Source organism: Centroberyx affinis, unplaced genomic scaffold, assembly GCF_046629955.1.
Source record: "Centroberyx affinis isolate AG114_WGS23_722 - 3 ecotype Tasmania unplaced genomic scaffold, CSIRO-AGI_Caff_v1 ptg003930l_1, whole genome shotgun sequence".
NCBI lineage: Eukaryota > Metazoa > Chordata > Actinopteri > Beryciformes > Berycidae > Centroberyx > Centroberyx affinis.
Window position 1 is genome coordinate 1 of NW_027281760.1, and position 20,000 is coordinate 20,000.

A 20,000-nucleotide genomic window follows, 5' to 3' on the forward strand; every position below is an offset into this window, starting at 1 on the left:
CACTTTTTCGTGTTAGTAAACATATATTTTAAATACTATCTGCTTAGTGTCTGGGCCCCTATTCTCAAGCTTCAGATAGCTTATCAGGGTGTCCCATTTCACATATCTCCATTATGTCTCATAAGATTGTACTTGTATTTTAACTGATTTGTGAATAAACTGAACTGAACTGAACTGAACTGAACTGAACTGAATTGAATTGCTGCCGTTTGAAGTGCCCGATGTGGGAAGTTCCCTGGTGCAGCTTTAAGAATTTGAAGAAGGTTGCAAGTGTTCATTTCACAAGGAAAAGGCATTTATCACAAAGAATACAGACATGATAATAAATCTGTATAGTAGAAATATATCTTCCATGTTACATTGTATGCTGGGACCCCCAGGGTGACCTGTGACAGGGGTGGGGGGGGTTGTGGGATGGGGGTGGGGTGGGGGGGTGAGGGGGGGGGGGTTGACTCACCACAGCAGCCTGGGTCTTGGCGTAGTTCATGTGGGCGTAGAGCAGCACAGCTGTGTCGTTGTGAGACGCCTCCAGGGCGATGGACAGAGCGTTGCTGCCATCCTACAGACGGAGGGAGGAAGACAGACAGAGGAACAGATAGAAAGGGTGGGGGGGGAGGTAGAGAGAGAGAGAGAGAGAGAGAGAGGAAAGTAGGTTTATAGGCCCATAAGACATGAAGGAGAAGACTTCTGGCTGCTCAAGGCTATTCATTTTGACAAGGTCTATGATCAGAGCTTTATGTACAGTACAAGGCACATCACCAGTCCTCACATCTATTGTCAGGACGCTGTAGGTGTTTATCAAATCCAACAACGCCGAGTCGATACTTGTGTCCGTGTGGAGAACGATGTTCCCAAGTCGTCTCTCGGGGAGAACGAACTTCTCAAGAATGCGAGAACAGAGAGGCATCAGAGAGGCGTCTTTACAGTTTGAGACGGACTGTCTCGGCGCTTGACGTCACGCGATCAGTGAAGACGCACAGCTGTTCATGTTCCCATGCATTTCATGTGGATGTGACGCGTCGTTCTTGATCTTGCGGCGTCTCGTCTCATCGGCAAAGAAACCATCTGATGTGAATCCTCGATTGGCAAGTAACCTACTGGGGTCTTTATGCATCCTTCATCCTCTGTTTTCTTTTGTTTGGGAATCGTACTTTGCCTTCTAGATATTATATCAAATGTGTCATGGAGGATAAGAACACAGATTGAGAAACACTCTGTGGCTTTGACCCTTGAACTCACTTACTAGTACTTGCTTGTAATGTTGACAATCCTTGTTCTACTGTTGCTCCCATTGTTAAGTTCCTCTGGGTAAGAGAGCCATTTAATGCATAAAATGTAAATGCAAACCTAACTAAGTCAGGTTCAACATTTGCACTACACTTCCCCGTATAACTTGTACTTCTCTGTATAACGTTCCTCACAATCCTGGTGAATTTGCAGTTTGTCACGGTGTTCTATTCTTTTTTTTTGTCGGACGGGGATTTGGGGGCTTTTCCAAATCCCCCCCCCCCCCCCCCCCCCCCCCCCCCCCCCCCCCCCCACCTCCTGGTCCAGCTGTGTCGTGCTGAAACCCAACCCATGCGCTGCCTGTATGGCCAACTCATTCTGGCAGATGTGAACGCTCAGATATCTGTCTGCCGGGCCGTTCCTCTCGCATCCAGACCGGTCCGCTGTAAAATCACTTTAAGACACACTGCTGTGCAGATCCACACGAGAGGAGGAGGAGGAGGAAATATCAGAAGCAGCGACGAGAAAACAGCTGAAGAGTTTCGTTATGAAGTGAGATTGACACGACTGGAAGAAAGTGACACTACTCCAAAACGCACAAAATCAAAACAAACTATGGTACTTTGATAAGACGGATGTTATCAAGCCTTCTATTAGAAAGGATAACTTGCATATTAAAGCTAAACAGTGTATATTTGAGAATATATGGATGCCCTTCATTAATTATGTTAAGGACTTCGATTTAACAGATGATCGAGTGAATGACTAATTTTTGTGGACAATGCAGTTGAAGTTTGCAGTGCAATGCAGTTTTATTTTCTTTTGTTTAGCTTACCATTTAACAGGAGGAGCATTCTTGTTGTTTTTTGTTTTGTTTTGTGTTAATGCAGCAATTTTATGTTGTATTTTATATTATACGAACGTAAAAGGCTGTATTTCATGGTGTTGAAAATTTAAATAAAAAATGTAAATAAAAATCAAAAAAACTATGGTACTTTGAAAAGATAGTAGCTAACCGAAGTCTTTAGTCAACAGAATGATAATGTTTGTACAGTCTGGATCCTCGAGAGTTTAAAAGATATTGACTGTTGGACTGCAAACAATTACTTTTTTTCCCAAAACGGATAAATAATGTTTTGACTCCTGTTTGGGTCATCCAGTGAATTATGCACAGTAACAGTCTCAGTGCATCGGCCTGCAGGGCATTGTGTCTAAACTGAACGGAGGACTGTGGCTGTTTAATTCGTCCCTCGGGGGCCTGTGAGCAGCCCAGTGATTGTGTTTCCTGTAAACGCCACCGATTTGAAGAGAGGACAGATGAAAGTAATCTGGTCATGGTGCTCTGGCGCCCGGCCTGTCTTGCTAGCTCTTTGGGGAAAAAAAAAGAAAGAAGCAGAGAAGGAGAGGAAGAGGTGACAAGGAGAGGAAACGGTGCAGACCAATTTCCCCCCGAGGAGCCGCTTCCTGAATGCAGATTAAGCTGAATCCCAGACTAGAAAGCACTCAGATGTTTTCGGTGGTCAGAGGTCTGACAGGAGGCTCTGGATCTACACAGGGATAGTTCTTTCATGGCACAAGTGTCCCATACTGCAGTGATTCTCAACCTTTTTCATATCAAGGACCGCTAATGTAGTCCACATTAGAGCCATTTGATGAGATTTTGTCTCTCGGACCCAAATCTGAGAATATTTTTATTGTCAGATATGATTTTGTCCAGAATTCCATGACTATCTGTACTGTAGGTAGAGAGATAACAGTGAAACTATGATCAAAATAGTCATTCTAAAATGACAAAATAATGAAGTTTAACAATTCATCAATTTGCTGGGGACCCCTTGGAATGCCCTCAAGGACCCCTGGTGGTCCCCGGACCCCACGTTGAGAACCACCGTACTGTACTCATACTGTACTGCCTTAGTATTCAGTGTTTCTCCATTGTGTTTCATGCAGTTTGGTCTGGTCCAGATGTTTGTTCCTGTCATCTTTCAAATAGATGTTGTAGAGAACTGGGAATTTTTGAATGGCAGGAATTAACTTCTCCAGTTTGCACTTGGCAGACAGAACTATTGTTCATAACGCTAAATCACATCAGTAGGGGAAACAAGGAAGTGTGGAAATCTGAAAGTTCAGCCGTGGCCAACTTTTCTCAACCGACAAACATCGAGGCAAAGTTTCCCCGGTCGCTCAGCTCTGTGAGAAATGAATGAGCTTCAGGTGAGTTGTTGATGGTGATGCTGACAGTGTGAACGCACCGTCAGGTTCACCAGTGACAGACAAAGATCTTGTATGTGGGTGTGGATCAGTCGTCTCTTCCGTCGTCTGCAGTTGGTACAAAATGCAGCCGCTCGTCTTCTAACTGGAAAAAGAAAGCGTGATCACATAACACCAGTATCGGCCTCCCTCCACCGGCTTCCTGTCCGTTTCAGGATTGATTTTAAGACTTGTTTTTAAGGTTTTAAATGGGCCGGCGCCACCTTATCTAGCAGGACTCTTGCATCATCATCACTCCAGTTAGAGCGCTGAGGTCGACCAACCGGACGCTCTTGGCACATCTAGGCACAAAAACAGAGGCGACCGAGCCTTTGCGGTGGCTGCCCCTAATCTCTGGTACATCTTACCTCTTCATATAAGAACTGCTCAGACCCTAGAAACCTTTAAGTCGCTGCTTCAGACCCACCTCTTCTCCCTGGCATTTAATTCAAGTTGAGCTTGACACCTTGACTTCATCTTTTATTGTGCCGCAATTCTTTTATTATTATTATGTCTATTGTTTTCTTTTATTCTTATGTGTTATTTACTTTTATATTCGTTTATTTTGGTATTTTAAGCCTGTTCAGCACTTTGGTCAACTGTGGTTGTTTTAAATGTGCTATACAAATAAATTTTGCCTTGACTTGACAAATCCTACACCACAAATCACTAAACTGCTGCTTCTCTTCAGAATGGTCTTTAGTCTTTGGGCTGAATCTGACCCTACGTTTCGTCCAGGGAACTAATGCCACTTTTCCACTGCATAGTACCGGCTCAACTCGCCTCGCCTCGCCTCGCCTCGCTTTTGGTAGTACCACTTGGTTTTCCACCGCAGATAGTACCCCCTCAACGTGCCCCACCCCCCAAACTGGTCGTCATAGCGACGCTGCGACGCTGCATGAAACGCGACACACAGCTACAATGGAGGATATGGAAGCGATGGTGTTCTTGATTCTCGTGTGAGGCTGTTAGTCACAGCAAGGAGACAGATTTTTATTTCAGAAGAGGCTGAAGGCAGCGAGACAGCAGACTGCTCTCTGGCTGCTCAAGGCGACGCAAGAGGGTAAGCTAGCCTGGTAGCTAACGTTAGCATATACGTCCCGTGTCGCGATGACGATTCTCCGACCAATCAGTGGTCTGCAGTGTTTTCACGTCACTTTTTGGTATCGCCTCAGCTCGCCTCAGCTCGCTTGGAACCTCGACGGAGGTGCTACGAAAAAAAGTACCAGGTACTACCTAATATGGTACCTGGTACCTGGTACTTGGCCAGTGGAAAACCCAAAAAGGCAAGTAGAGTCAAGTCGAGTCAAGCCGGTACCATGCAGTGGAAAAGCGCCATAACCTTCAGACCTCATCTAAAATCATCACTGTGCCTTTAAAATAGAGGAGATAAGTTCATAAAGTCAATTTGCTGGGGGGGGGGGGGGAACACCTAGAGCCCTTCTAAGAGAAACAGCTACACCGTCACAAAACACGGCACAGAGTTCCACCTCATTTTCTGACTGAATGCCTAAAATGTAAATGCCGTACGTTGTCCACGATGGATATGTCGCATCCAGGCTGTTCCAGGAGCAGCGAGACGATCTCGGCTCGGCCGTGCTCGCTGGCGCACATCAGCGCCGTGGATCCCTCGTCGTCTTGCACGTTGACGTCGGCGCCGCAGTCCAGCAGCGCCCGCACCATCTCCTGCCGCCCGTGGCTGACGGCGAGCATCAGCGCCGTCTGGCCCGCCTGGAGACGGACAGAAATGTAAATGTAATTTGTCCTCGAAAGGAACACACAGTTTTTCTTTGTTTACGCATTAGATGGTGATGAGAACATTGACTCTAAAATCATCAATGTGTCTCCTTGTAGATTATTTGGTCCGGATCACCGCTAAAATCTAATCATCTGATCCTTGGGACGGGGCAAAACCCATTCGTTACATTTGACATATCTTATAACACACAGACACAGACTGGTGACACCAACCTCCTTCCTACTTTGTTAGCAGAGGTAACAACACATACTGACCTGCTGATATAATCCTGTTCTACTATTTCAAATAATGTAAATAAGGAAAGTGTTTGCTTTAACTAAAGATTAACTAGGAAAGGTATAGCCTTTTTTTTTTACTTGCGTTTATCCAGAGAAAGTTTGCTAAGCACACATGGTTTTTCTCTTTTTCAGCCCTGACCTGCTCCACACTTTCCTGCCCAGTTCAACCACAGTCTCCTGCTGCAGCAGCTGGGGCTTCAGTGCCTTGCTAAAGGGCATTTCAGTGGTAGCTCGTATGCAATAGGAGAGCAGTAGTCATTGATTTACTCCACCCAGATTTTCCCAATTTGTCCAATGTATAATAAAGCATGAAAATTAAGAGAACGGTTCTGAGAGCAGCTAAGCTTCGGTAGAAGATGACGCATACAACAAAACTTATAGTAGTGAAAGATTAATTCTCTAGAGCAGTGGTTCTCAAGATGGGGTCCGGGGAGCACCAGGGGTCCTTGAGAAGGTTCCAAAATATTCTCAGATTTGGGTCCGAGAGGCAAAATCTCATTAAATGGGGGTCCGTGGCCCTAATGTGGACTAAATTAGGGCTCCTTGATATGAAAAAGGTTGAGAATCACTGCTCTAGAGAGTATTATCATAACTTGTTTCTTATGTCACTGTCCATGTTACTGTCTATTCCACTGTTTGTCCCGGCACCTATTGCACACTCAGCTGTCCCGGTGGGGGATCCCCTCTGTCTCGGCCCATCCAAGGTTTCTTCCATTTTTTTTTTTTTTACTAATAAGGTTTTCTTGGGAGTTTTTCCTTGTATGTTTCGAGGGTCTAAGGCTGGTGGTGCTGGGTAGGCTAGGCCAGTGATTCTCAACCTTTTTCATATCAAGGACTCCTAATTGAGTCCACATTAGGGCCACGGACCCCCATTTGATGAGTTTTGTCTCTCGGACCCACATCTGAGAATATTTTTATTGCTAGATATGATTTTGTGCTGAATTCCATGACTATCTATACTGTAGGTAGAGAGATAACAGAGACACTATGATCAAAACAGTCATTCTTCTACATTTTCTAAGTCTCTAACTTCTTGTAAATGAAATAATGCTGAAGTTTAACAATTAATTAATTTGCTGGGGACCCCTGGAACCTCCATCAAGGACCCCTGGTGGTCCCCGGACACCATGTTGAGAACCACTGGGCTATAGGTAGGCTTGCTATGTCTTGCTAAAACTTTGTTCTGCTTCCTTGGGTTTGCGTTACATAATTCTGTTCTATGGTTGATCAGTCAGATCTAGTTAGGCTCTTTCTGAGACAGGCTGTGTGATGAAGGGCTATAGAAATAAATCAACTTGAACTTGCTGCTCTTACCTCTAACGCAATTTCATGGCATCAGATTTGTCACCAGTTGAAGGAAATGTCTTTTTTGTGCCATATAAAAAAAAGTCTGTATGTTTGCAATCTTCACTTGGCACATAACTTTACTCCAAAAGCCAAACTTACAACACAGCAGTGGGACGAGTTAAATTCCTGACTCTAAAGCTGCATTGTGTGCCTTTGTGTATTTTCCCCCACAGCAACAATAACAAGGACCGGTAATTGGATTTATAGCCAGTGATGCTATAAATGCAGAGTCCTATGACTTGGCAGTGCAGGAGCCTGTCAGGCGCCGTGTCCAAACACACACACACAACTTGATTAGACAAACCAAAGAGACAAAAACACTCAGAAGTCATGAGATTCCCTCAGATGCCCTGAGTGTCACGCAGGGCCACACATTTCCTTAATCCAATCCAATCTGCCTAAGAGACATGTACAACTGTCCAACTCAACCAGTCATTCCTCTGGTCTCTGCCTTTGAATTTAGTGCTTCATTACTTCGGAGGTAACCTTTCCTCACACTTGAAATATGCAGTGAACAAGGAGGGACATTATGCCTCCAACTCTTTTTTTCTTTAAAAAACAGCTGTAAGGATAAAGTGGATATTCATTCTCTCCTCGTGACGTCTACAAAGTCCAACATCAGAACCGTTTTGAACTCACTGAACTTTGAACTCTTTACCAGTATGTGACATTCAAAACTCTTTGGGGAAATAAAAAATCTCTTAACACACACACACACACACACACACACTCTGTAAACCGGGGGGGAGGGGGGGACAGGTCTTCGATGCCAAGTTTGAACGGAGTGGAGGAACGCTCAACCCAAAACACACTATAAAGATCTAATGCTGGTAAAAGAGCAAATCGGCGACTGAATCTCCTCAGTTCGGCTCAAATAATGTAGATTTGATTCTGCTTTTTGGTTTTATGTTTCATGGGCTCAAGTTCATAATCGAGTATCTTTAAATCACGCTTAATTCATGCTGCTTGGGACCAGGACCAGCCAAGTGAAGACTGACTCTTCTGACTGGTGGAGCTGACTAGAGGCTCACAAAGAAAGTCACATGTGAAAAACCAAAGCACATGTGTTTCTTTCGGACTCATGCTGGTTTTCATATGTGAACAGGAAAATGGCATTTTCACCTGTGAACTGTCTCTTTGCATGTCAGGTGAAAACGTAAAAAAACCCCCAAAACACTTCACCTATAAATTGAAATTTGAATTCACATGTTTTTTTGGAAAGGGAGGACAGGAACAAGCTACAGCCGGATGACAGTGGGAACATGGAAGTAGGAACTAAAAGTGGCTTCAGGCTGCACATCAGGAGCAAACGATGCACCTGAGTGTTATGTACAGTATCAGAGTGCTGTGAGCGGTTCTCGCTGAGACTCACCTGGCTGGCCTTGGCGTTGACGTTGCCCTGACTGAACAGCTTCTTGACCACGGCCATGTCGTCCTCCTCCTTCACAGCAGAGAGAGCAGCCAGCATGATGGCCGTGTAACCCGCCTTGTTCTGCTTATCCACACAGCACACGCCTGCAGGGAATACATGGTCCAAATTTAGCACTGAAGCATATACTGTAAGTGCACACATACAGTATATACACACACACACAAATGCATACATATATACACATACACTGCTTTTAAGTTTAAAGCACCATCAGACCGGAATAATTTGCCTAACTCATTTAGATCGATTACTTCTTTCCATAACTTCAAGACTTCTTTGCTTGTTCACCTTAAATCTACTTGTTCTTGTTTTTGATTGTATTTACCTTCATTTTTAGTTTATAAGTAGACTCAGTACTTTGACATAATGTTATTTGGTCCGTTCATTTATTTTATTTCTTGTTCATTCTTTTGTACTGATGACATTTGTAACAGATGTAGCGGGTGTGGTTTGGGATGGTGTGAGAGCCCTTGTGAGTATGTGTATGTCCTTGTAAATGTTACTATGTTGATTGTTATGTGTCATTGGATTGTTTAATTTATTATCATTATTATTATTTATGTGTTTTGTTTTTTTATATGTTGTTAACTTCTATGTTTTGTGCCTGAGGACCCCCTCGAAAATGAGATGGTGGATCTCAAGGGGTTTATCCTCTAATTAAATTTTGAAATAAAATAAATACACACACAAAAATAAAACTAAATGTACTCCCACATAGAGTCAAGCCAAATGCTCGAAGACACAATATTGATTTAAGATAACAAATGGTAGATAACAATCATTAGAAATTAGGTTGGCTGCAAGCCGGCAAAACCACTGCTCACTGAAATGCAACAGAGCAGCTTATAACCCTCCTGCAGTGTAAGTCCTGCACAGATTCACCTGGTGCAGCACTGCACATGTTCCACTACACAACTCTGCCTTCCTCTGTCTGACCCAGGAATCTATAAACAAGGAGCCCACAGAAATGTCACTGCTAACATGGGAGGATTTAAGCCATCAAATGATACGCTTCAAAAATCAATGAAACGGCAGCTAGTGAGCCACATAAGAAATTACCAACGACTCCATCATCCGTTTGAACTGGAAAGGCAAAGCTGAAGATCAGTCTGCCCATTCAACACAACACTAACTGCTCCCAGAGCTTTTCATTACGGCTCCCGTGTAGTAATCGTAGGATATGGGTATATCACAATTTTCAAACATGTAATTTCAATTTGAATGTCAACTACAGATGAAAATAGTCAAGGTGCTAATATGAGATATGAAAAAAGTGTAATAAAATTTTGTTTTCAAATCACTTAGATGAATAATTGTTGCATGTTGGAGTTTTAGTTATACAAACAATTCTCAGCTTCTGAGATCTTCTCTAGGGGCAGAAATATTCTTATTGGTTGAGTTAAACCTCAGTGGGCGGAGCCAAAGAACCACAGTTTTGCAGAGCGCAAGTTGGCAAACTTGAATGCCAAAGGAGGAACTCTGATCAAAACACAAATAAAAAAATATAAATGCAATGACTTCTTTTTTCATTCATGGCATTCATGATGTTGAAGATCAGCAGCTAGCTAACTAGCTTACTTAGATAGCAATAGGCTAGTATGGCTAGTTTGAACTTGAAGGTCAGCTAGCTAACTAGCTAACCTAGATAACTTAGTATGGATAGATTGTATTTTTTCAGTTAGTAGCAGAGCGCTAGGCTTCATAACATTAGCTTCCTCCTCTCTTGTCTTTTTCACTGGACTTCAACCAATCAATGAGATTATTTCTGCCTTCTTCTGAAATATTTGTATAACTAAAACTCCAGTAATAAGCTTGTTTCCACTAATAGGAATCAATCACAATATGTAACGGAATTGTATCCAATTCCGGCCACTCGGTCACTCGCGTAATTTCCGGTGTTTACCGCCATCTTTATACGGAGTTCCCAACCGAAAGCTAAGTGATGTAAATTCATACACATTTAAGAAGCTAGGTATCAAATTTCACAAATATCTGTACACATTTAAGCATATAAAACACTAAGTTACGAACTTAGTCACGAACAAGAAGCGGGAAGCCTTAAATTCCACTTTGGGCGACAGTTACTTCATGTAGAGAATCAGTATCGGCTGATAAATGGAAAAATAAGAGCTTTGAGTACAGAGCCTGCACTTCTTACAAGTGTCTGTAACATTGTGAAGGTACAGGAAGGGTTAATAAAGGGTTAATATCGAGTATATGAATACACCGACACGGACCAAAGTAAGTGTCCGGAATTGGATACGAATTTTGAATCTCAAAAATAGGTGCGCTATCATCCATTTGCAGGGACTGGAAGAAAATCAATTACAAGTTAAGGTAAAAGCGATATTAAACTTTAAAAAAGAGAGATGGAGGATTGTTCATTTATGGGAAAATTCAACGAAAACAGTACAGGATGAAATATATTGGGATATGATTGTGATTTTTTTGGTCATATGCTGTCTGGAATTGGACGCCCTGATGTTAGCACAATAATAGCCTTAATCCTGCAGCCCAGTGTGAACGCTAACACACAGCGTAGCGTCGTATCGTCCGTTCCTTCTCTAAAGTCTCCTTGCTCTGACCTGTGTCCAGCAGCAGCCCGACCACGCTGAAGTTGGAGTGGGAGACGCTGTAGTGCAGAGCCGTGTTGCCGTTGCCGTCGGTCATGTTGACTATGTGCTGCAGCAGCGTCGCCGACACCTCGGTGAACGCCATCAGGTAGTCGGAGACCCGCGGCGGCTGGGCCATCTTGGCGCTGGAGATGCGGAACCACTCCAACTGGACGGTGTGGGTGCTGGAGAGCTGAGGGTGGGGGGATCATGAATCACAAATCAGGGAGTAAAACTGAATCGTTTTGTCCACCGACTACAATGGCTGGCAAATCCCAAAATTCACCACTCACATAACTGTCTTATGCCAACTAGATTTTTGGAGTACAATAGGCCCTCCAAATTTTATTTTTATTTAACCTTTATTTAACCAGGAAAGTCCCATTGAGATTGAGAATCTCTTTTTCAAGGGAGACCCGGCCAAGACAGGCAGCAGCATAAATAAAAACACATAATTTACAGACAGAAAACACAAAAGGAGACAAAATTAAAAAGAACTAATAACCAGGTAAATTAAAAACATTGACATCTTAAGGAATCTGCCTCTAATTCTTTCATTTTGGATTTAAAAGAACGTAATGAGATTAATTCATTGAGTTTCAAGTCATTCTGCAACGTATTCCATGCCGAGGGAGCAGAATACACAAATGCCCGTTTTCCAATTTCCATACGGGCATTTGGGACAGAAAGCATAAAGAAAGTCCTGAGAACGCAAAGAGTATTGTCCGGCACTTTTTCTGCGTGATAAAGACACATAGGTAGTATGGGAGCAGACCAAGAATTCAAGAACTACACTTTGTTAGGTACACCTGCTTGTGAATGCAAATAGCCTGCTAGTCCAAACAGTGAATCATGTGGCAGCAACTCAGTACATAAAGCTTGCAGACATGGTGAAGAAGTTTATTTTTTTGTTCGACCGAACGTTAGAATGGGCAAAATGCGCGATCTAAGCGACTTTGACTGTGGTCTGATTGTTGGTGCCAAACATGGTGGTACCAGCATGAAACAGCTGCTGCCCTCCTGGGATTTTCACGCACTTCAGTCTCTAGAGTTTACAGAGAATGGTGCGAAAAACGAAAAACATCCAGTGAGCAAAAACATCTTGTTAATGAGAGAGGTCAGAAGATGGCAGAGAATGGGTAGACTTGTTCAAGCTAACAGAAAGGCCACAAATGGTCAAATAACAGCTCTTTACAACAGTGGTGTGCATCTCTGAACACACAAGTTGTTGGCCCTTATGATAAATGGGCTATAGCAACAGATGACCAGCTGGTACCAGATAGGTGTAATAAAGTGGCCGGTGAGTGTATACAAGTGTACCAATGACAGAGCTTACGGGTGGCCAGAGCAGGCCATCCTACCCGAGAGTATAACTCACAGGTTACCTGCCAAAGTGGCTGCTAGAATAAAGTAATTTAGCAGACACAGACAAACAATTAGCAGTATTTGGCTGGTGGTATTTTCTCATCCGGGACTGGCTCATTATTTAGTTAACGTTACAAACAGCGCCCAACACATGACTCTGCAGTGCATTCAGGGACAACCACAGTATTTTTAAGTCCTGGCCTTGTCCTGCCAAGGTGTTCCACTGAATGTTATAGGAAATCCTTTACACCATCTGCAGTTAGACACCACAGTGATTCAGTTCCTCAGCCTTTGCTCAGTCTAGACTGATCTGTTATTGTTACATGGAACTGTTCTTGTGTCTATTGTGTTTTTAATGTTTGCTGCTGCCAAAAAAAAAACCCCCAACAGGATCAATTGACCATTCATTTCAAATACCAGTCCCACAGCTTTCATTAACTCAGTCATGAATAAACATTGCTGCGCTTTATTTAACATCGATCCAGAGATGAAGCTGAAGGTATTAACTCGGGGAGAATCAGACGGATTGAAGAAGAAAGCGGGACTCACCACTTCCTTACTCTTCAGTGTTTTGACGTCGTCGTTCAGGTGGTTCTTCAGGATGAGACAGGCTTCGCGCATTTTCGTGCTCAGCTCAAACCTGTGACAAAGACAGATTCACATACTATAACATGTGAGGCTGATCATTTTTGTTTCATCTGCCTCAGAAGACTGATAATTTGCTTCATACCGCAATTGTGATACAAACTGCAAAACATTTGGACACAGCTTTTTGTACATATTTTCCTTTTTCTCTTTTCCTTTTCCCTTTCTCTCTTGATTTGTAGGCCATGCATTCACATTCACAGCACCATACGTTCTTCCCCTCTATGAAAAACCCGCAGGCTCTCGCGATTACAAAATTGCAGAAGTCAAATCTTGCCATTTTGATGTTTTTCCAGTGAAACCAAGCAGCCCCCTGACACAGTTCCTTACTTCTCTTTCACAGCATCGGACGCATCGCTCCTCGCCCTCAGGGTTTCCTCGTCGGTGTCGCTCTCGTCCAGGTTGACGTTTCTCTCCTCGTCAGACGTTTCTTCCTCCAGAGCCGCCTCGTCCTCCTCGGTGCTGTCCGAGCATTCGCCCTCTCCGCTTCCTCCCGAAGAACTCCCCCCTCCTCCTCCTCCTCTTCCTCCTCCTCTTCCTCTTCTTCTTCACTGGATGTGGATTCATACCTGGGGGGGGGGGGGGGGGCATTGATTTTTGGTGGAATATAGAGCAGAGTTTTCTTAACTTTTTTTTTTGGTCATTATTTCTGTGTGTATTCTTCTTTATCTTTCTTGTCTTATGAAAACTCTAAGCCATATCACGAGTGTCTACTCTTAGTCTGTTAATGATAGTGTTAGTGTATATTTGCATGTATTATGAATGAGTATTCCTGGTGTGTGTGTGTGTGTGTGTGTGTGTTTTATGACTATGACTGATTCTTTATACTTGTGTAATAGATGGGTATTATGGGATGCATTGTTGTCAAGTACTATGCTGAACTATGTCTCCGTTTTTTACTATGTCTAAACTTATTGGTAACACTTTATAATAACCATCATTAATAAATGGTAAATTGATAGTTAATTAAACTTTAGTTAATAGTTATTTTACTGTTAACAAACAATGAAATGATCATTAATAATGTTTACTAATTATTGCTATAATTTATGTTATTTTATCATTCGTTTGTGTAATATAAAATCATTTGTTTATAAATTATATATTGTATCATAGCTTTTTACCCTTTTTACCGTCTCTTATCAGCTATGATACAATATATCATTTATAAACAAATGATTTTATATTACACAAACTAATTGTGAAAACTAATGATCATTTCATTGTTTGTTAACAGTAAAATAACTATTAACTAAAGTTTAATTAACTATCAATTTACCATTTATTAATGATGGTTATTATAAAGTGTTACCAACTTATTTATAGATACATTCAAATTGTGTATTTTACATTGCTGTAATTATTTTTTGTAATATGCTGCCTGGAGAATGCCACTTTTCAAGCCCCTGGAGGGTTTTTAGGCAATTCTCCTTCACATTCACTTGCAAATTATATATTGTATCCTTCTCTTTTAAATTTTTATATGTGTGAATAAAGAAACAAAACGAAACTTGCACAGATAACTTTTTAGGCATTTAGGTGGCTCTCTTATCTAAAGCTATTTTAAAAATCGGTCAATCGAGCAAGGAGGGGTTCAGTGTCCTGATCAAAGACACAATGGCTGTTGATGGGACACATTGTCTGTTGCAGGGATCAAACGTGTGACCTTTTAGTTACAGAACTTTCCAAGCACTAGGCCACCCGCCGGCCCTCGTTTTGTTTATACTGCGCTAAAAATGTGTGGAAGTTCGTGTTGCTCACCCTCCGTTGAGAATGCCAACAAACTGCAGGCTCTTCTTGCCAGCGGAGCGATTCTCGCCCGAGTTACTCCCATCCTTCCTCTTCATGATTGATTTCAGCAAACCTGTTGCCATAGAGGATGCAGATGGACCAAACAATCATTTAAACAAAGCGAACCAGGGAGTATTTGGCACACATACCCTAAACATAATGATATTATCAATTATCGACTGGAAGACAACGCCATCGCTTTTATAATACTGTAAATAAATTAGTAAATTTATCAGTCGTTCTAAAGTTTTAGTTCCTTGTCCAAGAGGTCAAACTTTTTTTTCAAAATAATGAGGTCAGAAGATTTGTTAACCCTCAAAATTTTGAATACATGGAAATTGTCTTCCCACCCTTCCCACACATTCCTCAGGGCAGTGATTCTCAAACTTTTTCATATCAAGGACCCCTAGTTTAGTCCACATTAGAGCCACAGACCCCCATTTGATGAGATTTTGTCTCTTGGACCCAAATCTGAGAATATTTTTATTGTTAGATATGATTTTGTTCAGAATTCCATGACTATCTGTATTGTAGGAAGAGCGATAACAGAGAAACTATGATCAGAACAGTCATTCTTCTACATTCTCTAATGGTGTTAACGTCTTGTAAATTAAATAATGCTGAAGTTTAACAATTCATCAATTTGCTGGGGACCCCCTGGACCCCCTCAAGGACCCCTGGTGGTCCCCTGACCCCACGTTGAGAGCCACTGCCTCAGGGAACTGAATGTATATTTCAAATGGATACCTGCTGAATGTATATTTGTAATGATATGTAAAGTCTACTGTCATCATTTGCCTTACAATGTCCTTCTGCTCTGTATGTGAGATCCTGTTATCACCAGCATGTACTTGAATTACTATTGACATATCGATATGTCTGTGCATCAATTACTACATTTACATAGACAGCAATAATCCGACTATTGGCCTTATTCTAAATAATACAATATTCTGATTAAGCTGTTTCCATGGGTTGCTTATAGAACTATTCCATTCATATTCCTCCTTACATGCTGCGGAGCAAAGTCCCATTAACAGGACAAAGGAGAATCACTGGAGACACGGACAGTTTGAGACTTTATTGAAAACTTTGTGATATCCATTTCCCTCAAAATCCTGAGCATGGTGACAGCTTCAATCTCACCATGAAAATGTTGGGACTTCATTTTTCTGCTGTCAGTCATCTTTTTTTTTTTCTCTGTAAACAACTTCATAACCTCTGGAAGGCAGAGGGAGCGTCGGCAAGCAGTCGGATCAACGCTTGTGTCGCAGAAAGCCACAAATGCTCTTCAATAGAGAGTCCTAGTTCCATTAAGGCAGTGATTCTCAACCTTTTTCATATCAAGGACCCCTAATTTGGTCCACATTAGGGCCACGGACCCCCATTTGATGAGATTTTGTCTCTCGGACTCATATCTGACAATATTTTTATTGTTAGATATGATTTAGTCCAGAATTCCATAACTATGTGTATTCTAGGTAGAGCGATAACAGAGAAACTATGATCAAAATAGTCATTCTTCTACAGTCTCTAATTGTGTTAACTCATTGTAAATGAAATAATGGTGAAGTTTAAAAATGCATCAATTTGCTGGGGACCCCTTGGAACCCCCTCAAGGACCCCTGGTGGTCCCCGGACCCCACGTTGAGAACCACTGCATTAAGGTGTTTACAGTCTAAAATGCCCTTTAATAATGACACTAAAATCAGAATCCTCCACATGTCTTAATGTGATTCTACTTACTCCGACTATGACCTGATTCAGGTTAAGGTAATCAGAAAATTACGTTTACATATCGGATTATTGCTGTCCATATAAATGTAATCACTGTTACCAAGACAAATTCCTGTACATTTGTTGTACTTGTTGAATAAAATTCAAGGAACCGCATATGAGGTCCTGACCCCAAGCTTGGGAAATCCTGTAATGAAGGCCCATAGCACTCACCTGTCTTGGGGTTGCTTGGTGCCATCACCTCTTCCTGTTCTCCTTCCTTCTTCTCTGCCGCACCGACCACCTCTTCATCAGGAGAGACCTTGTACTCTGCGATGGTCAATTGTCTCTTTTTTGGCACCGTAACTTTCTGCTCTTCAGCCGCTTCCTCAAACAAATTCTCCCACTGGCACCCAGTGCTGACCACAGCAACAGGAACTGGCTCCGCTGGTTTCTCCGCAGCCTCGGTCTGGGTGCCCCGTTCAGTCTGGCTGGCTGTTAGGTCCTCGCCTATACACGCATCGGCCACCTCAGGACGGCACAAAACTGCAACATGCTTTAACTCAGAAGTCGATGTCTCTACCTGGGCGTGCGTCATGTCCGGTTTGGCGAGAACCCCTTTCTCGAACGTGACTTTGGACTTCGTCTCCTCCACCTGGGCTTTGAGAGTTCCCAGGTCTTTGTCCGCCACGCTCAGCCGGCCCTCCAGAGCCACGATGGACTCCTGTTGGAATTTAATGGTGTCCTGTAAGGTGTCTATCTCCCGCTGTGCCTCGCTGGTCAGCCCGAGCAGTGACTCCATCACCCAAACGGCAGCCTCTTCTGTCTCCACCCCGGCCTGCGTTCCCTCCTCGCAAACCGCCGGGGCTTCCGTCCCGGTGCCCGTCTCACGGACGTGGACCTCGGTGCCCTCGGAAGCGTCTTTCACGCCCTGGCTGTAGTAGAAAACAACAGAGTCCATCGGCTGGTCGTCCCCAACAGCCACTGACTTCTTCTCAACAACTGGAACTTTCTCTGGAACTTTGGCCAAAACTTTTGTTGAAGGTTCTGCAGGTTTCTCACTTTTCCCCTCAAATTTCTCAGTCAACCTTTTCAGGTCCCCAGATTTTCCAGGGCCTTTGCGACCAGGTGAGGTTGGAGGAGTTACTCGACTCTGGGTATTGGGGTTGGTTGGGGTTAGGAGGGGCTCTGTGGTTTGGGTGGAGGACTCTGTAGACTGCTGCCGTTGTTGGGTCACCTCCTCAGATGCCTTCTTCTCCTGCAGTGCCAGCAGGAGCATGTCTTTCTCTGCGCGAAGCTTGGCCACCTCTCTCTCGAGCGCTGGAACACCCTTCACCCGCTCCTCCATCTCCTTCAGCTGCTTCAAAGCCGTGGCCATCTGCTCTCTAACTGTCTGCAGCTGGCTGGGTGGGACCGGAGTCGCTGCGGTGCCAGGAGCCGGAGTGCTGCGCCCAGAAGTCTGAGGACTGGGTTTAATCCAGCTACCCTGTGACGGCGTAGTGGACAGAAAGGGTGAAAGCAACAGAGACCCGTCCACAGTGGCAGACGATGCATTAGCTGGAGAGACCAGGGACGGTACAGTGGCCTTAAAGCCTGGCTTGGGAGGATCTGCGAGCTGGAAACGCGCGCCATTCTGGTGCTGGTGGCTCTGCTCCTGCTGTAGCCGCCGGCTGGTTTCCAGAAGAGTCCGCTCTACTCTGGGGTTGCGCTGCGGCGGAGGCGGCGGCACTTTGGCCCCGGCAGACAGGGGAGGGACGCTGAGGACGGTCAGAGGGGAAAGGGAGAGACCCTCGCAGGGCGCCGACCCGATGCGGTTGCGTGGCGGCGGCGGGGGAGGAGCTCTGCCGTCCTCGCTGGCCGGAGACGCAAGAGACTCTGTGGACGTCCAGCCGCTGGCGCGCCCCCCCACTCCCGGACTCCTCTGGGACACTCTGAGCCCCCGGCCGGATCGGCGGGAGCTGACGGGCGCCCGGCGGAGGTTGTGCCCGCTCTCGATCTCCTCCACATACTTGAGGAAGTCCAGGTCCAGCTGGAAACCGTAGGGAGTCTGGACGGAGTAGGAGCCCGGCTGGTCAGCCTCCTCCGGACTGGAGTAGAGGAATGGAGCGCCCAGATCTGCAGGGCAAAGGACAACATGGCTACATCAGCCGTACCAGAGGTGGAAAAACCCACATCTAATGTCAAAAAGATTCCATAATACTGCATTCACTAGAGATAAAGCGATAAAGCTGAAATATAAACCAACATAAACCAAAGGAAAACATAACTATTTATTTGCTTTATCAGTGGTAATACCTTATATAGTCAGTGCATGACCTTGAAGTAATGTTTTCATAGTTTATTTATTACAGCTGGCTTGGATACCTGATGTGTGAGGTTTACAATGCAGTGAGTGACACACAATCACAGAAACGTATTTAAGTTAATTTTACTTTCCTGTGGTTGACAGCTTCCCTGACACTATCTGAACTATCTCCATGTGGTAAACCCCACCCATCTGCGATTTATTTACAACAACTAATTAAGGTCTGGTGGAAACACGACATGCGGCAACACCCGAACCTCATCTCAGTAAATATTAACATTAACACCATCACAAGAGAAGCAGACAGGTGAGATGGAAGTATAAGATAGCGATAGCATCTTCCTGCGGTTTCTTACCAGGCAGCTTCGGGTTAACTTGCACCGACTGAGTCATCTTTCTGGACTGGGAGCTTTCAGCAGGCAACCTGACAGAGTCAACTCAACACCTGGCTAAAGAAAACATAGAGTCAATGCATTTTCCATGAATGTGCTTAAGAGTTAATTTGCAAAACAGCTTCTTCCCAAAAGCTGTGGCACTACTGAACTCAGACATCTCCTCAGTCTGACAGGACTGATGTGCTGCCATCATTGGAGCTTAGGGCTGTGCAAAAAAATCGATACAGCTGAGTATTGCAATATTTTTTTCCATGATACTGTATCGATTTTCCAGCCCCTCGTATCCATACATTAAAAAAAATTATTCATGTTTTAAACGGATTTAAAATGTCCTTAAATTTCCCTCAAATCCCTTTGAATTAAATAGTTTTGACTCAATTTGTCCACTGAGTTATCAATATAATGTGATGTACATATTAGACTACCCAGGTGGTACACAGCAAGTTGTATTTTCAGCTCTATTTTTAAATTTTCAGTAAATTATGTAGAGTATTGCAATGTATCGTGATACATATCGTATCGTGAGGTCCTTGCCAATACCCAGCCTTATTGGAGCACGTGCAATATTTACTCACATATCACTATAAGCCACTGATTATGGGCAGCATGTGCAGTATTATTACAGTATTTCTACACCAACCACACATGTCATTCAACACCCCAATACACCTGAATACACCATCACTCCATATCTGTCCACTGCACCTTTACTGCACTTTAGCTGCTGATGTTTTTGCACCCTCGTTAGTTGTAGTTGTATTTTAGCGCTAATTGTATTTTATTGCTTATATCTTGTATATTGCTTCGATTCTGTACTTTTTATGCTGATATTTTATATTTCTTATTTATTCTTTGTAAATTAATAGATATGACTTTCC

At 43.5% G+C, this 20,000-nt stretch overlaps 1 protein-coding gene across 1 annotated transcript in view; it reads right to left on the reverse strand.

Annotated features, from left to right (window-relative positions):
• Positions 1-457: 457 nt before the first annotated feature.
• The window catches only part of kank3 (KN motif and ankyrin repeat domains 3), a gene marked incomplete at its 3' end in the record, with an annotated part of 22,028 nt that continues 2,485 nt past the window's right edge, over positions 458-20,000 (reverse strand). Inside the window, 11 exon segments of the mRNA XM_071541682.1 lie at positions 458-559; positions 5,008-5,208; positions 8,234-8,376; positions 10,879-11,098; positions 12,820-12,910; positions 13,246-13,421; positions 13,424-13,484; positions 14,677-14,779; positions 16,657-17,942; positions 18,018-18,537; positions 19,084-19,176. Of these exon segments, the coding sequence (XP_071397783.1) occupies positions 458-559; positions 5,008-5,208; positions 8,234-8,376; positions 10,879-11,098; positions 12,820-12,910; positions 13,246-13,421; positions 13,424-13,484; positions 14,677-14,779; positions 16,657-17,942; positions 18,018-18,537; positions 19,084-19,120 (2,940 nt within the window).